This window comes from Panicum virgatum, chromosome 6K, assembly GCF_016808335.1.
Source record: "Panicum virgatum strain AP13 chromosome 6K, P.virgatum_v5, whole genome shotgun sequence".
Classification (NCBI taxonomy): Eukaryota; Viridiplantae; Streptophyta; class Magnoliopsida; order Poales; family Poaceae; genus Panicum; species Panicum virgatum.
This window is the reverse complement of record NC_053141.1, coordinates 26,754,553-26,770,116: the sequence shown is the minus strand read 5'-3', so window position 1 is coordinate 26,770,116 and position 15,564 is coordinate 26,754,553. Positions and strand designations below refer to the sequence as shown.

The window sequence follows — 15,564 nt, the reverse complement described above, 5'->3', positions numbered from 1 at the left end:
GCATCCGATGATTGTCAGATGATCCGACGGCCTGGCTATTGGCACAAGTCTGTGCGCCTCTGGAGATCATGTGAAGATCAAGTGAAGCACCGGTTGAACCGACGGCTTCAAGATAGGCATCGGTGCATTCAACGTACCATGTTCCAGAGACGATGTCAAGCGCGCAGGAGCCAAGTCTTCAGCACCGGTTGAACCGGTTAAGCATCGGTGCATACCATCGGTGTAATGACGTCAGCAGAAGAGAAGAGGGCCAACGGCTAGTTGAGTGCTATGAGTGACCGGTTTAACCGACGGCTAAGCATCGGTCCAACCGGTGGTCACTGTGTCAGTTGTCAGGAGTTCAACGGCTACTTCGGGTCTTAGAGTGACTGGATGAACCGACGCTACCCTAGCCAGAGGCATCGGTTCATCCGATGGTACGCAGATTTCTGCTAACCGTTGGAGCAACGGCTCCATGACATGGAGGCCTATATATATGGCATCCCCTGGCCATTTGAAGTTTGATGGAGTTGCTAGAAGTCACACACACACCCAAGATCATCTCCAAGCCATACAAGAGCCCATTGATCATATCCTTAGCTTTTATCACTAGCCTTGTAAAGTGTGAGTGCTAGATTAGCTCTTAGTGAGTGAGATTGCAAGGCCTTGAGCCTTTGTGCTGTGGTTCTTTAGTGAACCAAAAGAAGAGCTTGGTGCGCCGGCCCCTTGGAGCTGTGAAGCTCGCCGGCAACGTCATCGACCCTCCGACTTGGTGTTGAGCGGCGACGACATCTTTGTGCGGGGGACGTGGAGACCCCCATCCTTTGTGGAGAAGCTCCTTAGTGGAACCCGGGGCCAAGGTGACCGTGATTGTGTTCACGGAAGAGACTTGGTGGCCGAGTAGCAATACTCTTAGTGAGTGCTACAACAACGTGGATGTAGGTGTGCCTTTGTGGCTAACCGAACCACGGGATAAACACCCGCGTCAAGAGTTTGCTATCTCCTATCCCGCTCTTTAATCTTCCGCATTTTTTACTAGCAATTTGTATGCCTTTACTTTCATAGAGTATTTTCTTGATTGGGAAGGCTATAGGTTGCTAAACTCTTTTAGGATAGGGGTTTCACACTAGAATAACCTTAGTTGCACATCTAGATAGCTTGTTTTAGTTTAAATTTTGTGCAAACTAGTTGGAGCCATAGGTCTAAGTTTTTTAGAGTGTCTAATTCACCCCCCTCCTCTTAGGCTAGAGCACCCAATCCTTTCAGTCGGATTTGCAAAGTTCTAGCTAAGAAAAAATATTCCCAGTTATAAAATAAAATGTTCCACTTAGAGAAATAAATGTTCCTAAAAATTTGGTGCGATTGGTATTCTATCAAAAATCTATTGGATATGTAATGTTTGGATGTAAGAACAAAAATGTTTGGGCAGCTCCAAGTAGATTTTATTTCAATTTTATTACACTTTTTATGATAGAAGATAAACACAAACTATATAATTTTAATAATTTGGTTAGATAATTGGTAGATTAACTTTTTATGACAGAGGATAAACTCAAACTCATGAAAATATGTCAACGCATGAATATCCAAACAAGCAGCAGGCACCAGGCATGCATATAGCAAATACTACTTTTTAATTATCTCTTATTGCAGACTACCAAAATGTACAATTGATATTTACATACATAAAAGTACGTCACAAAATAACCCTATTATATTACAGCTTCTCTACAAATCCCTGCTAGAGAGCCCTGACTCGTGAACATGTATGGAGCTAGCCGGAGATAGGTCACAGCAATTGCGCCCTTGTCATCTGGTGACGTCACGGGCGTCCTCGTTGCCGGCCGTCACCACCGGTGGCTCGTCGACAAGGACAAGCGCGTCGTGAAGCGGCAGCATCACGAGGACGACAATGGTGGTCTCGGCGGCCACCGCCACCGCGAGGAACCCAATGAGGCCGATCGTCGGGGACGTGTACTGGTGCATGTCCCACACGGAGGTCAGCCCGAGCGCCAGCACCTGCACGGGCAGCGGAAGGACGGCGAACGTGACGAGCGCGTACGCCCTCGCGCGCAGCCGCCGGTTGATGGCGACGGCGGCCACGTCCCAGCACGCGGTGGCGAGGAGCGGCATGTAAAGCGCGACGAGCGCCAGGAGCAGCGTGGCGGCGTACGCCGGGTACGCGCAGTGCCCGGCGCCGTCCGCGGCGTGCGCGAGCTGGCCCGGGTACGCGACGACGGTGGCCGGCGTGGCGAGGACGAGCACGTGCGCGGTGAGGAAAGGCAGGCAGGCGAACGGCACGGCGATGGCGGCCGCCGGCAGCCGCGCCGCGCCGACGGACGCGCGCAGCAGCAGGAGCACGCAGGCGAGCATCCCCGGCTCGGCGATTCCGTGCGCGACGAGCGGGTACGCGAGGCACGGCATGACGTGGCGGCGCGGCGGGAGCACGGCGCCCCGGAAGAAAGGGAGGCGGAGCGCCTCGGCGGCGGCCATGAGCCCCGCGAAGAAGGCGAGCAGCAGTCGGGGGCCCCGGGGCGACGGTCCGAGGTCGAGGACGCGGCGCAGGCGGCCCTGCCCCGCGCGGGCCTCGAAGGAGATGAGCACGAACGACGCCGCGGCGGCGACCGCGGCGATGGCCACGGCGAGGGCAGCGGCCGCGAAGTCGGCGCCACCAGCGACGGGCAGGGGCGTGAGGCTTCCGGCCTCGAGCGCCTCGGCGACCGCGACGCTGGCCTGCATTGCCTCCGAGCCGCCGCTTGATGATGAGATCGGATTCCGGCACCGGCGGCGGCCGTGGAGCACGGCTGCAGCAGGGCGCGCGCGATCTTGCAGCTCCCACGACGGCAGGGCGGTTTCATATCAAACTGGATTTGAGATTGGGACGCTGGCCTCTTCACGCATGGAGCGAGACGGCGACGAGACGCAGGCCTAGAGAGCCAGCAGATCCCATTGTGTCCATCTGTCTTTGCTGCCTATAAAAATCACGCTAGCTCTTAGCATCATCCGTACTACGTATAAACAAGGAGCAGATGCTCCAATTGTGTAAACGGCAAAGCCAGGAGATCATCTGATGATTCACAGAGGAGAGGCTAGCTGCTTGGATGGCATGTGACACAAGGATCTTTTCTTAATTAAGCGTTGCCAGCCAATGACAATGCTGTTGGATTACGGTTTGGCGACCGCCGTCCTAAAATAACTTGGCTTCGCTGTTGGACGCATCCATATTAAACATGTGTGAACGCACGTTTTTAGAATGGAAATAAAGTGCATGTAGGCAAGAGTCGCTACTCGCTAGGCGTGGCCGTTCATCAAACAGATGAGAACTTAAGCATGTACAAAAAAAAAAACTCCAACAAACAATCCTAATCAAACTAGAACGGGAGCATGTCAATTTCACCTTTTCGTGTCTTCTTATATAAAAAAAAACTCCAACAAACAATCCTAATAAAAAAGTTGACATGGATAGTATCTGTAACTCCATAGTATCATCTTAGATGTTACTGTAATATATCTTATATTTAAGTTATGAATCATTTAGGAGGGGTCTGTAATGTTTCATGGCCGTTTATGGTTGTTGCTTCCATGGTGAGCCGGGGGGGGGGGGGGGGGGTGGGTTCTAAAATTCAAGGGACCTGTCTGAGTCACCGTAGGAATCTTGAACCCTCTGGGCAATCACTTTATACTGGACAAGTCGATGACTTATGGCACATCAAACAGTTCGAAACAAATACTGAAATTCATGTACTCTAGCAATAAGCTAAACATTACTTCAGAATATCATTTAGGGCCGGGCCTGTTTGGTCCCACATTAGATTTGTCTCGCAGTATATTAATTACCCACATTAGATTCGTCTCGCAGTTTAGTCCCGGCGTTCCGCAATTAGTTTTGCAATACGGCATCTAAAGTTTATACTATAGAACTGTTTCCCTGCTAGTACAAGGAAATGGAACTGTTTAAGAGTACAAGTCTCTGTCACCATCTCGTAACACTAGACCTGAAAATCCAACTCATTGCCCACTGTCGCCTTTTTACATAGTGAACCTAAGTATATGCATGCCCATTACAGAATTTATACTTTGCAAAGGACGAGCTGCAGCTTTGGAAAACTGAAGAAAGATTTCCCTGCCGGTCCAGCTTTCTAACTGAATTTAAATCACACGGAGCCTGGCATTCTGCGGGAGTGATGTTGTACTCAAGGAAGCTTTGGCGATCCTCCTTGCCTCCTCAAAGGGTGGTCCCCTGTCTATATATGGCGAAAAGTCCGTACAATGCCGTTGTTTGGTATCTACGGTTATGGCCTCCAGCGCAGGCGCATTTTCCACGACGTGCAAAAGAAACTCGAGTTGCCCCCTTGCTGCTTTGAATCCAGTGATCCACATGTCCTTCAAATAAAGGTATTTACATTGCCCAAAGTCCTGTCGGCGAGGGCCTACATCGGCCAACCATAAGGCGAAGCCAGTGTACTGCAGGCATCAACAGAATAGTGTTACTCGTGTCTCACTGACAATCAGCAATGTCTGAGTATTTTTAGCCTATGATGTTTGAACAATTGTTATGACATATTATTCTACTAATAGTTAGCAGGCTGTTAAAAACATTTGCATGATGATGATGATGATGTTGCGTGTATAAGATATCATTCGGTTGGCGATGAGAGGGAATGAGTTCGAGCAGCTCCACTCCTAATGGTGTTTGGTTGAGTAGCGGTAGGATGGAATGGTTCCCCAAGGGAACATTCACTCAGATGCTAGGGCGAGCCTATCCCAAACGATTTTGTCCCACTCGGAATATAAGCATTTGGATTGAACTAGTAGGTATATGCAACCCAATATATAAAAAAAATTATGTAATCTTTAGGGTATAGGATAAACTGGAAAGAGGACAACATGTGACACTTTAAGCAGTTCGATGTATGTGAAAGCAGGACTCCAGTAAAACAAAGGCAAAAAAGACATCGTATTAAACATTGGAATGTAGCATATGCCACTTACATGGACCTCCAGCTTCTCAATGAATGGCGTGGCTCTCAGAAATGATATTAAATAAAGAATCTTGTCAACATGTTCGAAATGTGAAAACATGAATAACTGCAAGTGCCTGAGATGATGAAACTTCAATGGGTTATCCCACAACCATTGCTTCTGAAAAAAACGAAAACACAAAAAAAAAATTACTGCACAAGAAAAGTATGTTAGATATGTCAAATGGTAACCATATGGATCTTCCAGGAGACTACCTCAAGATGTTGCCACCCAATACGCAAAGTCAGACATTGTACATTCGGAAGGCCCTTCAGAAGTGATATGAGAACTTTCCGAAAAACTGCCTCGTTCAACCTAAAATATGCATTTTGCAGCTTGGAAGAGTAGCTGAGGTCGATTGGTATAAACTCTCCTTCGTATTTGAAGGTGGCTAGATTCACAGCATGGAATTTTATCCTTGTTAATTTGCAGTGCTCAACATACAAGTAGAGGAGATGGGGTAACAGACCATCCACCGTTAGTTCATCGTTGAGATTGCATCTGTCTATCCGTAGCCACTCAAGTTTACAACAGTGGGACAGGACATGTTCAAGATCCTTTCTGCTGGCCTGTACCACTTGTATGTAAAGATTTCTTAGATTTGGAAAACCACTGAATTGAGAAGGTAGTTTCAGAAATACAAAGCTAAGCTGCATATGCTGCAGACGTGTTACACTTCCGTCGTCTAAAAGTTTGAAAGGAAACACATAGTGGTCGTTACGCTCCCGAAATTTCGGGGGCTTCAGATCCAAAGTTAGGTTCTTTGCCCGTGACGACACAGCAAAATCAATCCAATTATCGAGATGATGAATCAGGCTGTCAACAAAATCGATTCTGATTTCCAATGTTTCGACCATCTTGCCTTGGTGTTTCTGCAAGGTTGAACATTTTGTCGTCTAGTCTGAAGGATTGCTTTACCACGAGCTGCTTCTGTAATTCTGTCTTGGCCTATTAGGCCCTCCACAGTGTTGTGCCTAGAGTGATGCCCAAACATGAGAGAGAAGGTTTGGGCATCACTCCACCTACTGCAGCTAGTGAAGCTAACTCAAAGTGATGCCTAGAAAATAGGAAGCGAGGCATCTACATTCACCGGTGCCCAAAGAGTAAAAAAACATATATCTACTGTAGCAACAGTAGGCAGTTGAAACCTGACTCTATCTCCCTGCATGCAGCCAACAACTACATTCAACGGTCACAAGAATTTTACCGTTGGCTCATCTAGACCAAAGTGCTATATATATACACAGAGACCATATACATGAGCATACAAATCTATTGCTCTCGTATTGTAGTCATGGAGAACACTTCCTCTTCTTTGTCAAATCTCTTGAATTCTGCAATCAGAAATGGTGAGCCACAAAATCAAATTAGTCAGCAGCAGCACCATTTCCTTCCAACTCAATACCCTATGAATTATCCACCACCACAATACCCTCCCAATTTCAACCCTCAGTATCCACATTTGTATTGGAATCAAGAAGACAGAAGAACATTTAGAGAAGTAGAACAGATGGCTATAAACATCCATACTCTGCTGCTCCATGCAATCATTCGATTTCCTCTCTTTTTTTAGGCGAACTGATTTCCTCTTTCATCTTTAATGCACTACTTGTTTGGCGTTTGAGACCGATCAGACATGGCAAGCAAAAGGAGGTGCAATCCCTGACGTGGTAGGAGGCCCCTTCTTCAGGTGGAGCAGGTACTCTGGATCACTCCGGTCTTCTAGTAGTGTAAAAGATACCACAAGCTTGAGGTTCATGACTCATGGGCATGAGTATTTTAATCATCTTAGCGTTGCATTGATGCTGTGAATTCCAAACAAATTGAATTTCATTGCCTTTTGCTTGTTAGATGTGAATTTTATAATTCATTGTGCGAACTAGAGTCACTAAGCTTGATGAGATCAAAAATATATTTCCCTCAAAAAAAATATCAAAAATATATTCAATATCCTAGGATGACATTGTTGACGGAGGTTTTGGCCAACACACGAGAGCACATGAACATGCGAGTTGCAAACGAACCAAAGAGCAGCGAGGCTGCGTAGACCGGTCAGACCGGTTGAGCAAACCGGTCAGACCGCTTTCTAGGGTTTCTGTCGGAATCAGTCGTCTCGAGGGATGACTATCACACTTACATGGTGAAAGACGGCGAGGTTTACGATCAAACCAGCAAAGAATAACTAATGTGCTTACGTGACGAAGAGCGACTAGTTTACGAGCAAACTAGCAAAGGCTGTCGAAGCTCTCACCTGGGAGGGACCCCATCCGGGTGTGAACATCGCCGGACGTGCCCTACGTTGACCAGCAAGCATTAAGACGCCATCTCTGGTTGTGGAAATCAGTAGACGAACAACATGTCGAGGTTGGAAGAGAATTAGAGTTTGGAGAGGTAAAAAGTAGATGCAAAGTTGATAGATTCGATTGGGTGTGTATCAATCGGCCGTAACCCTTTATATTTATATGGTGGGGTGGTCTGTACCTATTAGGAGTCGAAACCTTTTACAAATCCCATGTCAAAATACAACTCCTAACTCGGATTTAACATTTCGGACTGGTCTAACCAGTCTACGAACCGGTCTGACCGCCCTGGACTGGTCAGAAACAGGGTGCAGATCTTCCGAGAGGCATAACTTCCTCATTCGGAGTCCAAATTAGACGTTCTGTATATGCATTTTGATTGCCTCGACGAGATCTACGCAATGGTAAAGTCCAATGGCCAATTTGACAAAACTATCTTGACCAGTCTGACCAGTTTCCATGATAGATCTGACCGGTCCGCCCAGACTGTCCAGCAAACCTTAACTGTGCCAATTTTGAGTGTCAATAGAAATTTCAAATTTTAGTACAAGTTAATAACACCTGACCAAATTCCTACCTAGATGCTTTGATGCCTACTCCTTTTACTTGAGCACAATATCTCATTTTGGGTTCTACTAAATTTGAATGCACTGTTCACCTACAAAATTTGTAGAATTTTGACTTCGTCTTCTATTCTTTATTTCTAGCCTCCTAACACAAAGTTTTGAAAATATTTACTAACTTAATTGGGAAATTCTAAATGATGCTTATGTAAATTTTCCTCATTCCTGCAAGTCAAATATTTATTGGCATACAATTAGTTCGACGGTAAAGGATGCACACGGTACTTGCTCATTAGTGGTAGGTTATCCAGCAAACAATTCCCCCAATAGTGCGTAGGATTTTTCCCTTCCTCAACAATTAAACCAAATTGTTGTTTGAAGAAATGCTATCGAGTGAATGTGTGTGTAGATTGTACTTGTTTCATAGAAGGAAAACTAATTATCATAAATTCAGTTTCCTATAGATGCAAAATGAAAATCACTTCCTCAGCTTGGTACTTGAAAACCCAGATAGCCTTTGGATGATATAAAGCAAAAGCATCTGTTCGTAAGGATGAAAGGATCACCGGGGTGTCCGACCCTAGAGGGGGAGGGGGTGAATAGGGTCGCTAATCGCTTTTCTATCCTAGGGCTCAATCTAATTGCATAAGATAAACCTAACACGTCCTACATATGCTAGTTATGACTAAGGTTTATCTATGCTACCCTCTACTTACCCCAAAAGACTTGCAACCTATAGCCAATCCTAATCAAACTAACTAGGAAAGTAAAGGTAAGCAAGAAAGAGTAAATGCGGAAACGTAATGCGGTAAGTAAAGCGGTAAGGGAGAGGATATGCAAACTCCCGTGAAGACACCAAGACACACGATTTAACGTGGTTCGGTTAGGACACCAAAGTCCCTCCCTACGTCCACGGCCACTTGCTCACAAAGAACAAGTGTGATACCGAGTCTCTTCGCTTGATCACCGTCTTGCCACGCCTCCAAGGCTCCCGACAAGCAAAGGCTAAGTGACACCAAGTCACAAAGACGAGGTCACCGCCACCGTCTATCTCGAAGCGTCACCACGGCACCGTCTTCACTATCTTGGAGCTTTAACACCAAGTAGGGGCCTCCTTCCCCGCACAAAGTGTCGTTGCCACTCCACACCAAGTCGGAGGGTCACACGACGAGTACAAGTGTTTGCTTGCCGCAGCAAGACTTCTCTCAAGGGAGCTCTCGCAAGAACTAATCCCTAATAAAGCACTAAGCACTCTAACAAGTGTGCTTAAGCCTATATGATGTACAATGAAGCTCTATGGTGGTTGGAGATGATCTTTAGCTCTAGTATACTTCTTTGAACTCCAGCACTCTCAAATGACCCGGCCTTGGGGGTATATATAGGCAGCACAAGCAAATATAGCCGTTGGAGAAAAGCTGCCAGAAAAACGCTTAACGCCGGTTAATCCGATGCTCCCCAAATCGCCATCGTCGGTTTAACCGGTGATACTAAACTGCCCACTGAAAACTAGCCGTTACGTGTACGGGCAATCAACCGACGCAATCGACCGGTGTATGTAATATTAGCGTCGGTTTAACCGGTGAGTGCAACTGTCCTCTGATCCTTGAAAAACAAACTCTCTGGACAACTGCACCGACGCTATTAACCGGTGCATCATCGGTTCATCCGATGTATGCATTTTTCTTGGACTGCTTCTGCCATTGCACCGACGTATTCAAACTTGCTATCGTCGGTTCATCCGGTGCCAAACCCTAGCCCGCAGGCCATCTCTGTCATTGCACCGATGAGTACATTTTGCCTTACGTCGGTTTAACCGGTGATACTAAAACTCCCAGACGTGCTCAAGTCAATGCACCGACGTGTGTAATTTGCTTGGCGTCGGTTCAACCGGTGACTTGATTTCTTTTAGGTTTCAGGGCGCTGCCCTGAGACCCGCGAGGGGCGGCTCCCCCTCGACCCCCGTCCGCTAACCGGGTAGCGGAACCCCCGTAGGGGCGGCCCTTCGGGCCTAGCTTCGCCTCTCTTCTCTTTGTCATCACTTGAACCTAAAAGCCTGAGTATATCATCTAAGCAAACACATTAGTTCAAGTGTTGCGTGTGTCATCAATCGCCAAAACATTATATTGAAATATGGCATGAGAGGCCATTTTCGCTACAATCTCCCCCTTTTTGGTGATTGATGACAACACAACCAAAACAAGCAAGATAAATTGCAAGAATATGAAATTGATACAAATTTGAAAAGTTGGAAACTACTTAGCTTGCTTGGATGACATTTCAATGCTCATTTTAAAGAGCCCTTGATACCAATTGTAGAAAGAATTGTAGAACAAAGGCTTGTGTGTGGTTTGAACTATATGAGCAATGAAAAATTTGTACCTTAGTCCATGGGATCATCAAATTGCACTTCTCCCCCACATTGACTAAGTACCTCCCCCTATCACCATGCATCCTTTTGCATTGCATTTTCCATTCCTCCCCCTTGCTAATGGCATCACTTGCTTGCTTTTAGGGTACATTTCTCCCCCTTTGTCATCAAACACCTAAAAGCTTCATAACCACTAGCAACAAGAATTATTAGTAGCAAAAGAAATTCACTAGTGATAGAGTGTTATACCAACTAGATTAGGCATATCTCCCATTGTTTGAACAAGCTCCCCCTTTTTCAAAGCTTGTGGCACCTCCTATCTTGACATCCATTGTAATACCAATTGTGACTTGTAGGGGTAGTGTTCAAAAGAAATTGAATTCATGGAGATAGCTTTAGGTGACTAGCCATGCCTCCCTATTTCATTTATCTCTTTAACTTTTTGGGAGTTATGGCTTGGTCTTCTTCCCTTGTCCAATCTTTCTTGATCCATTGATACCAAATGTAAGGTTAATTGCAATGTGTATTATCTTGATATCGAGGGATTGAGTGTATTACCATATGGACAAAAAGGAGTGTGACTACAACAAATAGCACTTGTAAAGCATGTTAGTCACAAAAACACAAGCTATAGAGTTAGCTCCCCCTAAATGTGTGCATTAGTGTTTGAATCACTTAATCAAATGTATGCACTTGTAATTCACATAATGGGGATCAAACTCTATAACTTAAATAACATGACACCAAATGAATACCAAAAATAGGATTGATACCGATTGTAGACTTTGGTATTTTCTTTCGACAATATGTGTCATGGAGAAGCAACGGTTTTTCGCCCATGTAGATTGCACTAGATAAGAAGTTAGTACCAAAACAACCTACCATATGAAATTTCTAGGAAAGCATATCAAATAAAAGATACCAATTCTAAATACCAATTGTAAAGATGAGATTATGCATTCCTAGAGAGGCATTGAGCTACAATGATGCATGAAGGATATCAAATGAAATTTGAGATTATCCTTTTACCTTGCTCATTACCTCATATGTAGGGGAGGGGAATTTGGGTTACTAATCTTTAATCCACAACTTGGCTTTATTTCATCTTTGCATGATGCATCCCTACTTATGCATCCCAAACCTTGTCAAGCCTCCAAATTCCCCGAGGCTTGGATGCTTACCACCATATAATGATGGCTTGGCCTCCCTCTAAAATCTTGATTCCCCCTTTGATTCTCCCTCATGACTTGATTCACTTAGGTGTTTCTCCCCCTTTGGGATATGCTTCCTCTCCTTGAGAAAATACCTTACTTTGATCCACATTTATCTCTCTTTGGAATCAAATCACTCAAAAGGTCTTGCTTCTAAAAGGTCTTGCAAAATAATATAGCTCAAAAGAAGATTAGTATCCTAGGGAGTTAGCTCCATGACTCATGATCCAATTGTATGATATCAATGAAGATACCAATTGAGAATTTACTATGGTGGATCACAAAATCACGAAACTAGCATGACATGAGCTAAGCTTTCCACAAGTATGTGCATAAAGTGATAATGTGAAAATCAAGTGCACAACTAGATGTTATAACTAGAAAGCTTAGATCATATCATGCACGGAGGTAGCTCCAAAAAAAAAGGATAAGAAATTGACAATTATACCAATTGAATGAGTTTAGAACCTAGCATACCTCCGGGGGAACAACTTAGTTTACCTTGTATGTACCAAATTGAAAGTCTTTGAAGGAAGAGTACTTGGTACACCAAGGTTGAGCAAGTGTATGAGCACATAGCCTATGAACTTAGATATGAGCATTTAAGTTCAATAAAGCATGGCTCAACATGCATGAAGGCACAATTTATCTAACCACTCTTATAGAGTTGTTTGTTCACATTGATTGTGAGAAACATTCTCTTAGAGTGTTAACTTCACGTGAGACTACAAAAGATAAGCTAGCAAACATGTTAGTCTCAAAATCACAAACCATAGAGTGAACTCCCCCTAAATGTGTGCATTTAGTGTTTGAATCACCAAGAAAATGTATGCACATTGATTTTGACACAATTGGGAAGTTTACCCTATAGTTTGTGTTCATGGTACACATATGAAATACATACCTCATGAAGTACATGTACCATGGAAGGTAACCTTGTGTAGCTTTCTACACACTTGTTAAACCATGTAGGTTGCTCATGGGTTAGAGTCATGGCACAAGCAACCCACCATATATGACACTAGGAGATGCAAAACAAGCAAACATCCTAACAAAAGCAATGGAGCTACATGATGCTTGAATTGAAATCTAGCTACCATTACCTTATGGGGGACTTGGGCAACAAATGTCCAGGTTGTGAGCTTAGCTTGTTTTGGCTTGAACCTTCACTTTAACTTGTAAGCTAAGCATCCAAATCCCCCGTTGCACTTGTTTGGTGCCTAAGTCTTAGGAACCCAAACCTTTTGAGAGCCATCCCCTTTAACTTGTGTAATTTGCTTTGCGGAACCCCCGTAGGGGCGGCCCTTCGGGCCTAGCTTCGCCTCTCTTCTCTTTGTCATCACTTGAACCTAAAAGCCTGAGTATATCATCTAAGCAAACACATTAGTTCAAGTGTTGCGTGTGTCATCAATCGCCAAAACATTATATTGAAATATGGCATGAGAGGCCATTTTCGCTACAAAGGAACAACATAGACCGGTCACACACTTAGCATTTGTTTCCTAATGATTTCGCGGCAACAAAAAGGCTTCATCACACCATAGGGTGAGGAAATGCTAAGTAAAAACATGAGTACCATTGGTGCAGTTTTTATCAGTTAGTATTTCCTAGCTCAACAAGCCACACGTACTCGTCATCCAACTCTGACTCCTCTGACCCCATAGCATCCATAATAGTAGAAGAATTTGCAGAGGAATAAAGCATGAGGCACTGAACATCAAGCTCGACAAATATCTATTGTAGAGAATTGATATCTATCTCACTCAACTCCCCAAGGAACACCACTCTGAAATTTGGCTCCGGTCTTCTGGTGGCTTCCCAATCATCAATGATAGATTGTGCTTGATGGTTGGTCTTGACTATTTTTATGTTGTACCCGGTGAAACTCTCAAGATAGGCTTCATCACGTAAAAGGCGACACCATTCTTTCGGGTTCTCAAGGCTTTTCCCCACTTCTTGGACTAACTTCCCAATTGCATTACCCACTAACTTCAATAGGATAGGCAAGAAGATCATTCCTCTATGTTCAATGAAACTGCATCTTATCTGAATGATCTTGTGTGGGTTCTGTCTTGCACAAATGCATGAGACCTTGACATATCGGAGAATCTTTCTAGCCCTGTTTTGAAGCATGATTTGAAACCCGGATGTCGGTGGACTATGTCACGACGGCGTCTATGGCCAGACATGATGAGATGTGAGGGGTTATCCAACATTTGGGAAGAAAAACAAATGGGACTTCACTAACTTTTGCTTCTCCAAGTCTACCTCGAACATGGAGCTGCTTTTGAACAAATAGACCACACTATCATCTCTGGGGTTGACTGTACACAGTGCTAGCTAGTCTATAGGCCCAAGCCAAGTGTGCCCCTTTGCTCTCTGTTCCCCTGATCTCCCCAAGAAGCACTGTCTTCTGCATGTGCTGATCCTTAGTGAACCGTGGTCATGGTAGAGAAGAGCATACATCAAATTCCCATTGTTGGGCATGAGAAAGCAACATCACCTGATCTCGGCTAACAGAATTGGGTTGGGGACGTTTCCGACGTGGTTGTCAGCAGAGGGAGAGGCAGGTACCTCCGTGCAAGTACGCTCTCAGAGAAGGTATCTCAGTGTAATCACGATGTGAGATTGTAGTGCGGATTAGCATTAAAAATAGCAGACTAATACATTTAGTGGTTGGTGTTTGAAGAGGCTAAGAAAGACTATAGTGCCCTATAGGCTAGCTAACCCATTTAGTTGTTCTGTAAATACCATGTATTGAGGAATTGCCGCCCCTATCCTTTACACCGACTTCTGCGAACCGGTACCCAAGTAGTGTGATAACACTTCTTCCGTGGACCCTATACCCACACTACAACAAGAAGACCTTCACCTAGACAATATGGGACACAAACTCTATATGGGAACTCAACTCTTCATTCACCGTAACTTAGTACAACAACTCTTGCACTCTCTATATTGCTACACTACCATGACACTACTACACTACATGGCAACCTAGTCATCTCCTGCTTGAGACCTCTTATACTATGCTATGGAAAGAGGGGAAAAGAGCAACCTATTTATAGGACTTCATGGCTCATACGGTTTTGCCATGTGTTCATCTTCTACACACTTCTTTACAAAATATATAACTCTAAAACTTTCCTCATGCTTATCTAACCATACAAATATCTAATTTCTAGAATATTCCATATTTCACCATAAAATATGGTAAACATGGTTCACACATACTCTTCTAGAAGCTTCTCACAAGCATGCATTTCTATTTCAAAATCATGCATAAATCTATGAGTAATTTTGCATATAAACATGAAATCAAGAAAATTTCATGTATTGAAGTACATTTTAGGCTTCATTCATTGGCGAAATACTAAGTTTTGTAAATGATAAAGTTAAATACTAAACTAACAATAAATAAACACTAATTATGTAGTTTAGCCAGCTAAATAACCCTTAATTGGGTTGGTATAGTGGGATTTAGCCGGCTATTAGTGGATTTAGCCTTTTAGAGCTAAAAGATGGATATCCTAGCCTGCTCCTCTTCCAAAATCTATAATAGTTTATGACAGTAGCTATAGCCGGCTATTTAGAACCTTGGTGCGGATACCAGATCTCGTATGGATGGGGATGGCTCGACGTCGCTGACACTCTAGCGCCGTGTCCGGCTGCAGTACATGAAGAGCTTGAATTCCTCTGGGTGGAACTACGCGACGACGAAGTGGCGTCAAGCGCAAAGAGGATCCACGATGATGCCCAACTTATGGGTGGAGAGACGGCACCCCAGGGATGGGGACGACTGAGAGGTCCCAGGCATTGAAGATGAGGGGATGGCGATGGATATTGCCGTCGTCGTTCTCCTTGCAGTTGCAGAACATGACAAATCAAATGTTCTCAAAGGAGTGGATGAAGCCGAAGGCCACGACGCCCGAGCATCTTCGTCGAGGCGGGGGGGGGGCTTCAGGGGGTGGTGGTTACGGGCTCTCGGCAGGGGCACGACGTTTGTGGGGGTGGTGGCAAGAGGTGTCAGAGAAATTGTAGAAGAGAGGAGGGGGGCAGTGCCTGGGGATTTGAAATGCCGGTGGGGAGAAGGGAATGGAAGCGCCAGCAGCGGCTAGCTG

At 44.8% G+C, this 15,564-nt stretch overlaps 2 protein-coding genes across 2 annotated transcripts; both read right to left on the bottom strand.

The window, feature by feature from the left end:
- Nucleotides 1–1,788: 1,788 nt before the first annotated feature.
- LOC120713358 lies at nt 1,789–2,718 on the bottom strand. Its single transcript, XM_039999340.1, has one exon. It carries the CDS (start codon nt 2,716–2,718, stop codon nt 1,789–1,791), a length of 930 nt encoding a protein of 309 aa, XP_039855274.1.
- Nucleotides 2,719–3,696: 978 nt separating this feature from the next.
- Nucleotides 3,697–6,544, bottom strand: LOC120713357. Its single transcript, XM_039999339.1, has 5 exons — nt 6,434–6,544; nt 5,217–5,873; nt 4,972–5,121; nt 4,224–4,443; nt 3,697–3,915 (listed from the first exon to the last, which is right to left on the bottom strand). The coding sequence occupies exons 1-5, from the start codon at nt 6,542–6,544 to the stop codon at nt 3,911–3,913; spliced, it is 1,143 nt and encodes a 380-aa protein (XP_039855273.1). The 3' UTR covers nt 3,697–3,910.
- Nucleotides 6,545–15,564: the final 9,020 nt, after the last annotated feature.

What these genes read in the sequence shown, in the direction of transcription:
- LOC120713357 (XM_039999339.1), bottom strand. Translation starts at nt 6,544, where the DNA reads ATGGAGCAGCAGAGTATGGATGTTTATAGCCATCTGTTCTACTTCTCT. An exon ending in TGAGGGTTGAAATTGGGAGG is followed by an intron (nt 5,874 to 6,433) that starts GTATTGTGGTGG and finishes TCAACCTTGCAG; the next exon opens with AAACACCAAGGCAAGATGGT. An exon ending in TTGAGAAGCTGGAGGTCCAT is followed by an intron (nt 4,444 to 4,971) that starts GTAAGTGGCATA and finishes TGATGCCTGCAG; the next exon opens with TACACTGGCTTCGCCTTATG.
- LOC120713358 (XM_039999340.1), bottom strand. Translation starts at nt 2,718, where the DNA reads ATGCAGGCCAGCGTCGCGGTCGCCGAGGCGCTCGAGGCCGGAAGCCTC.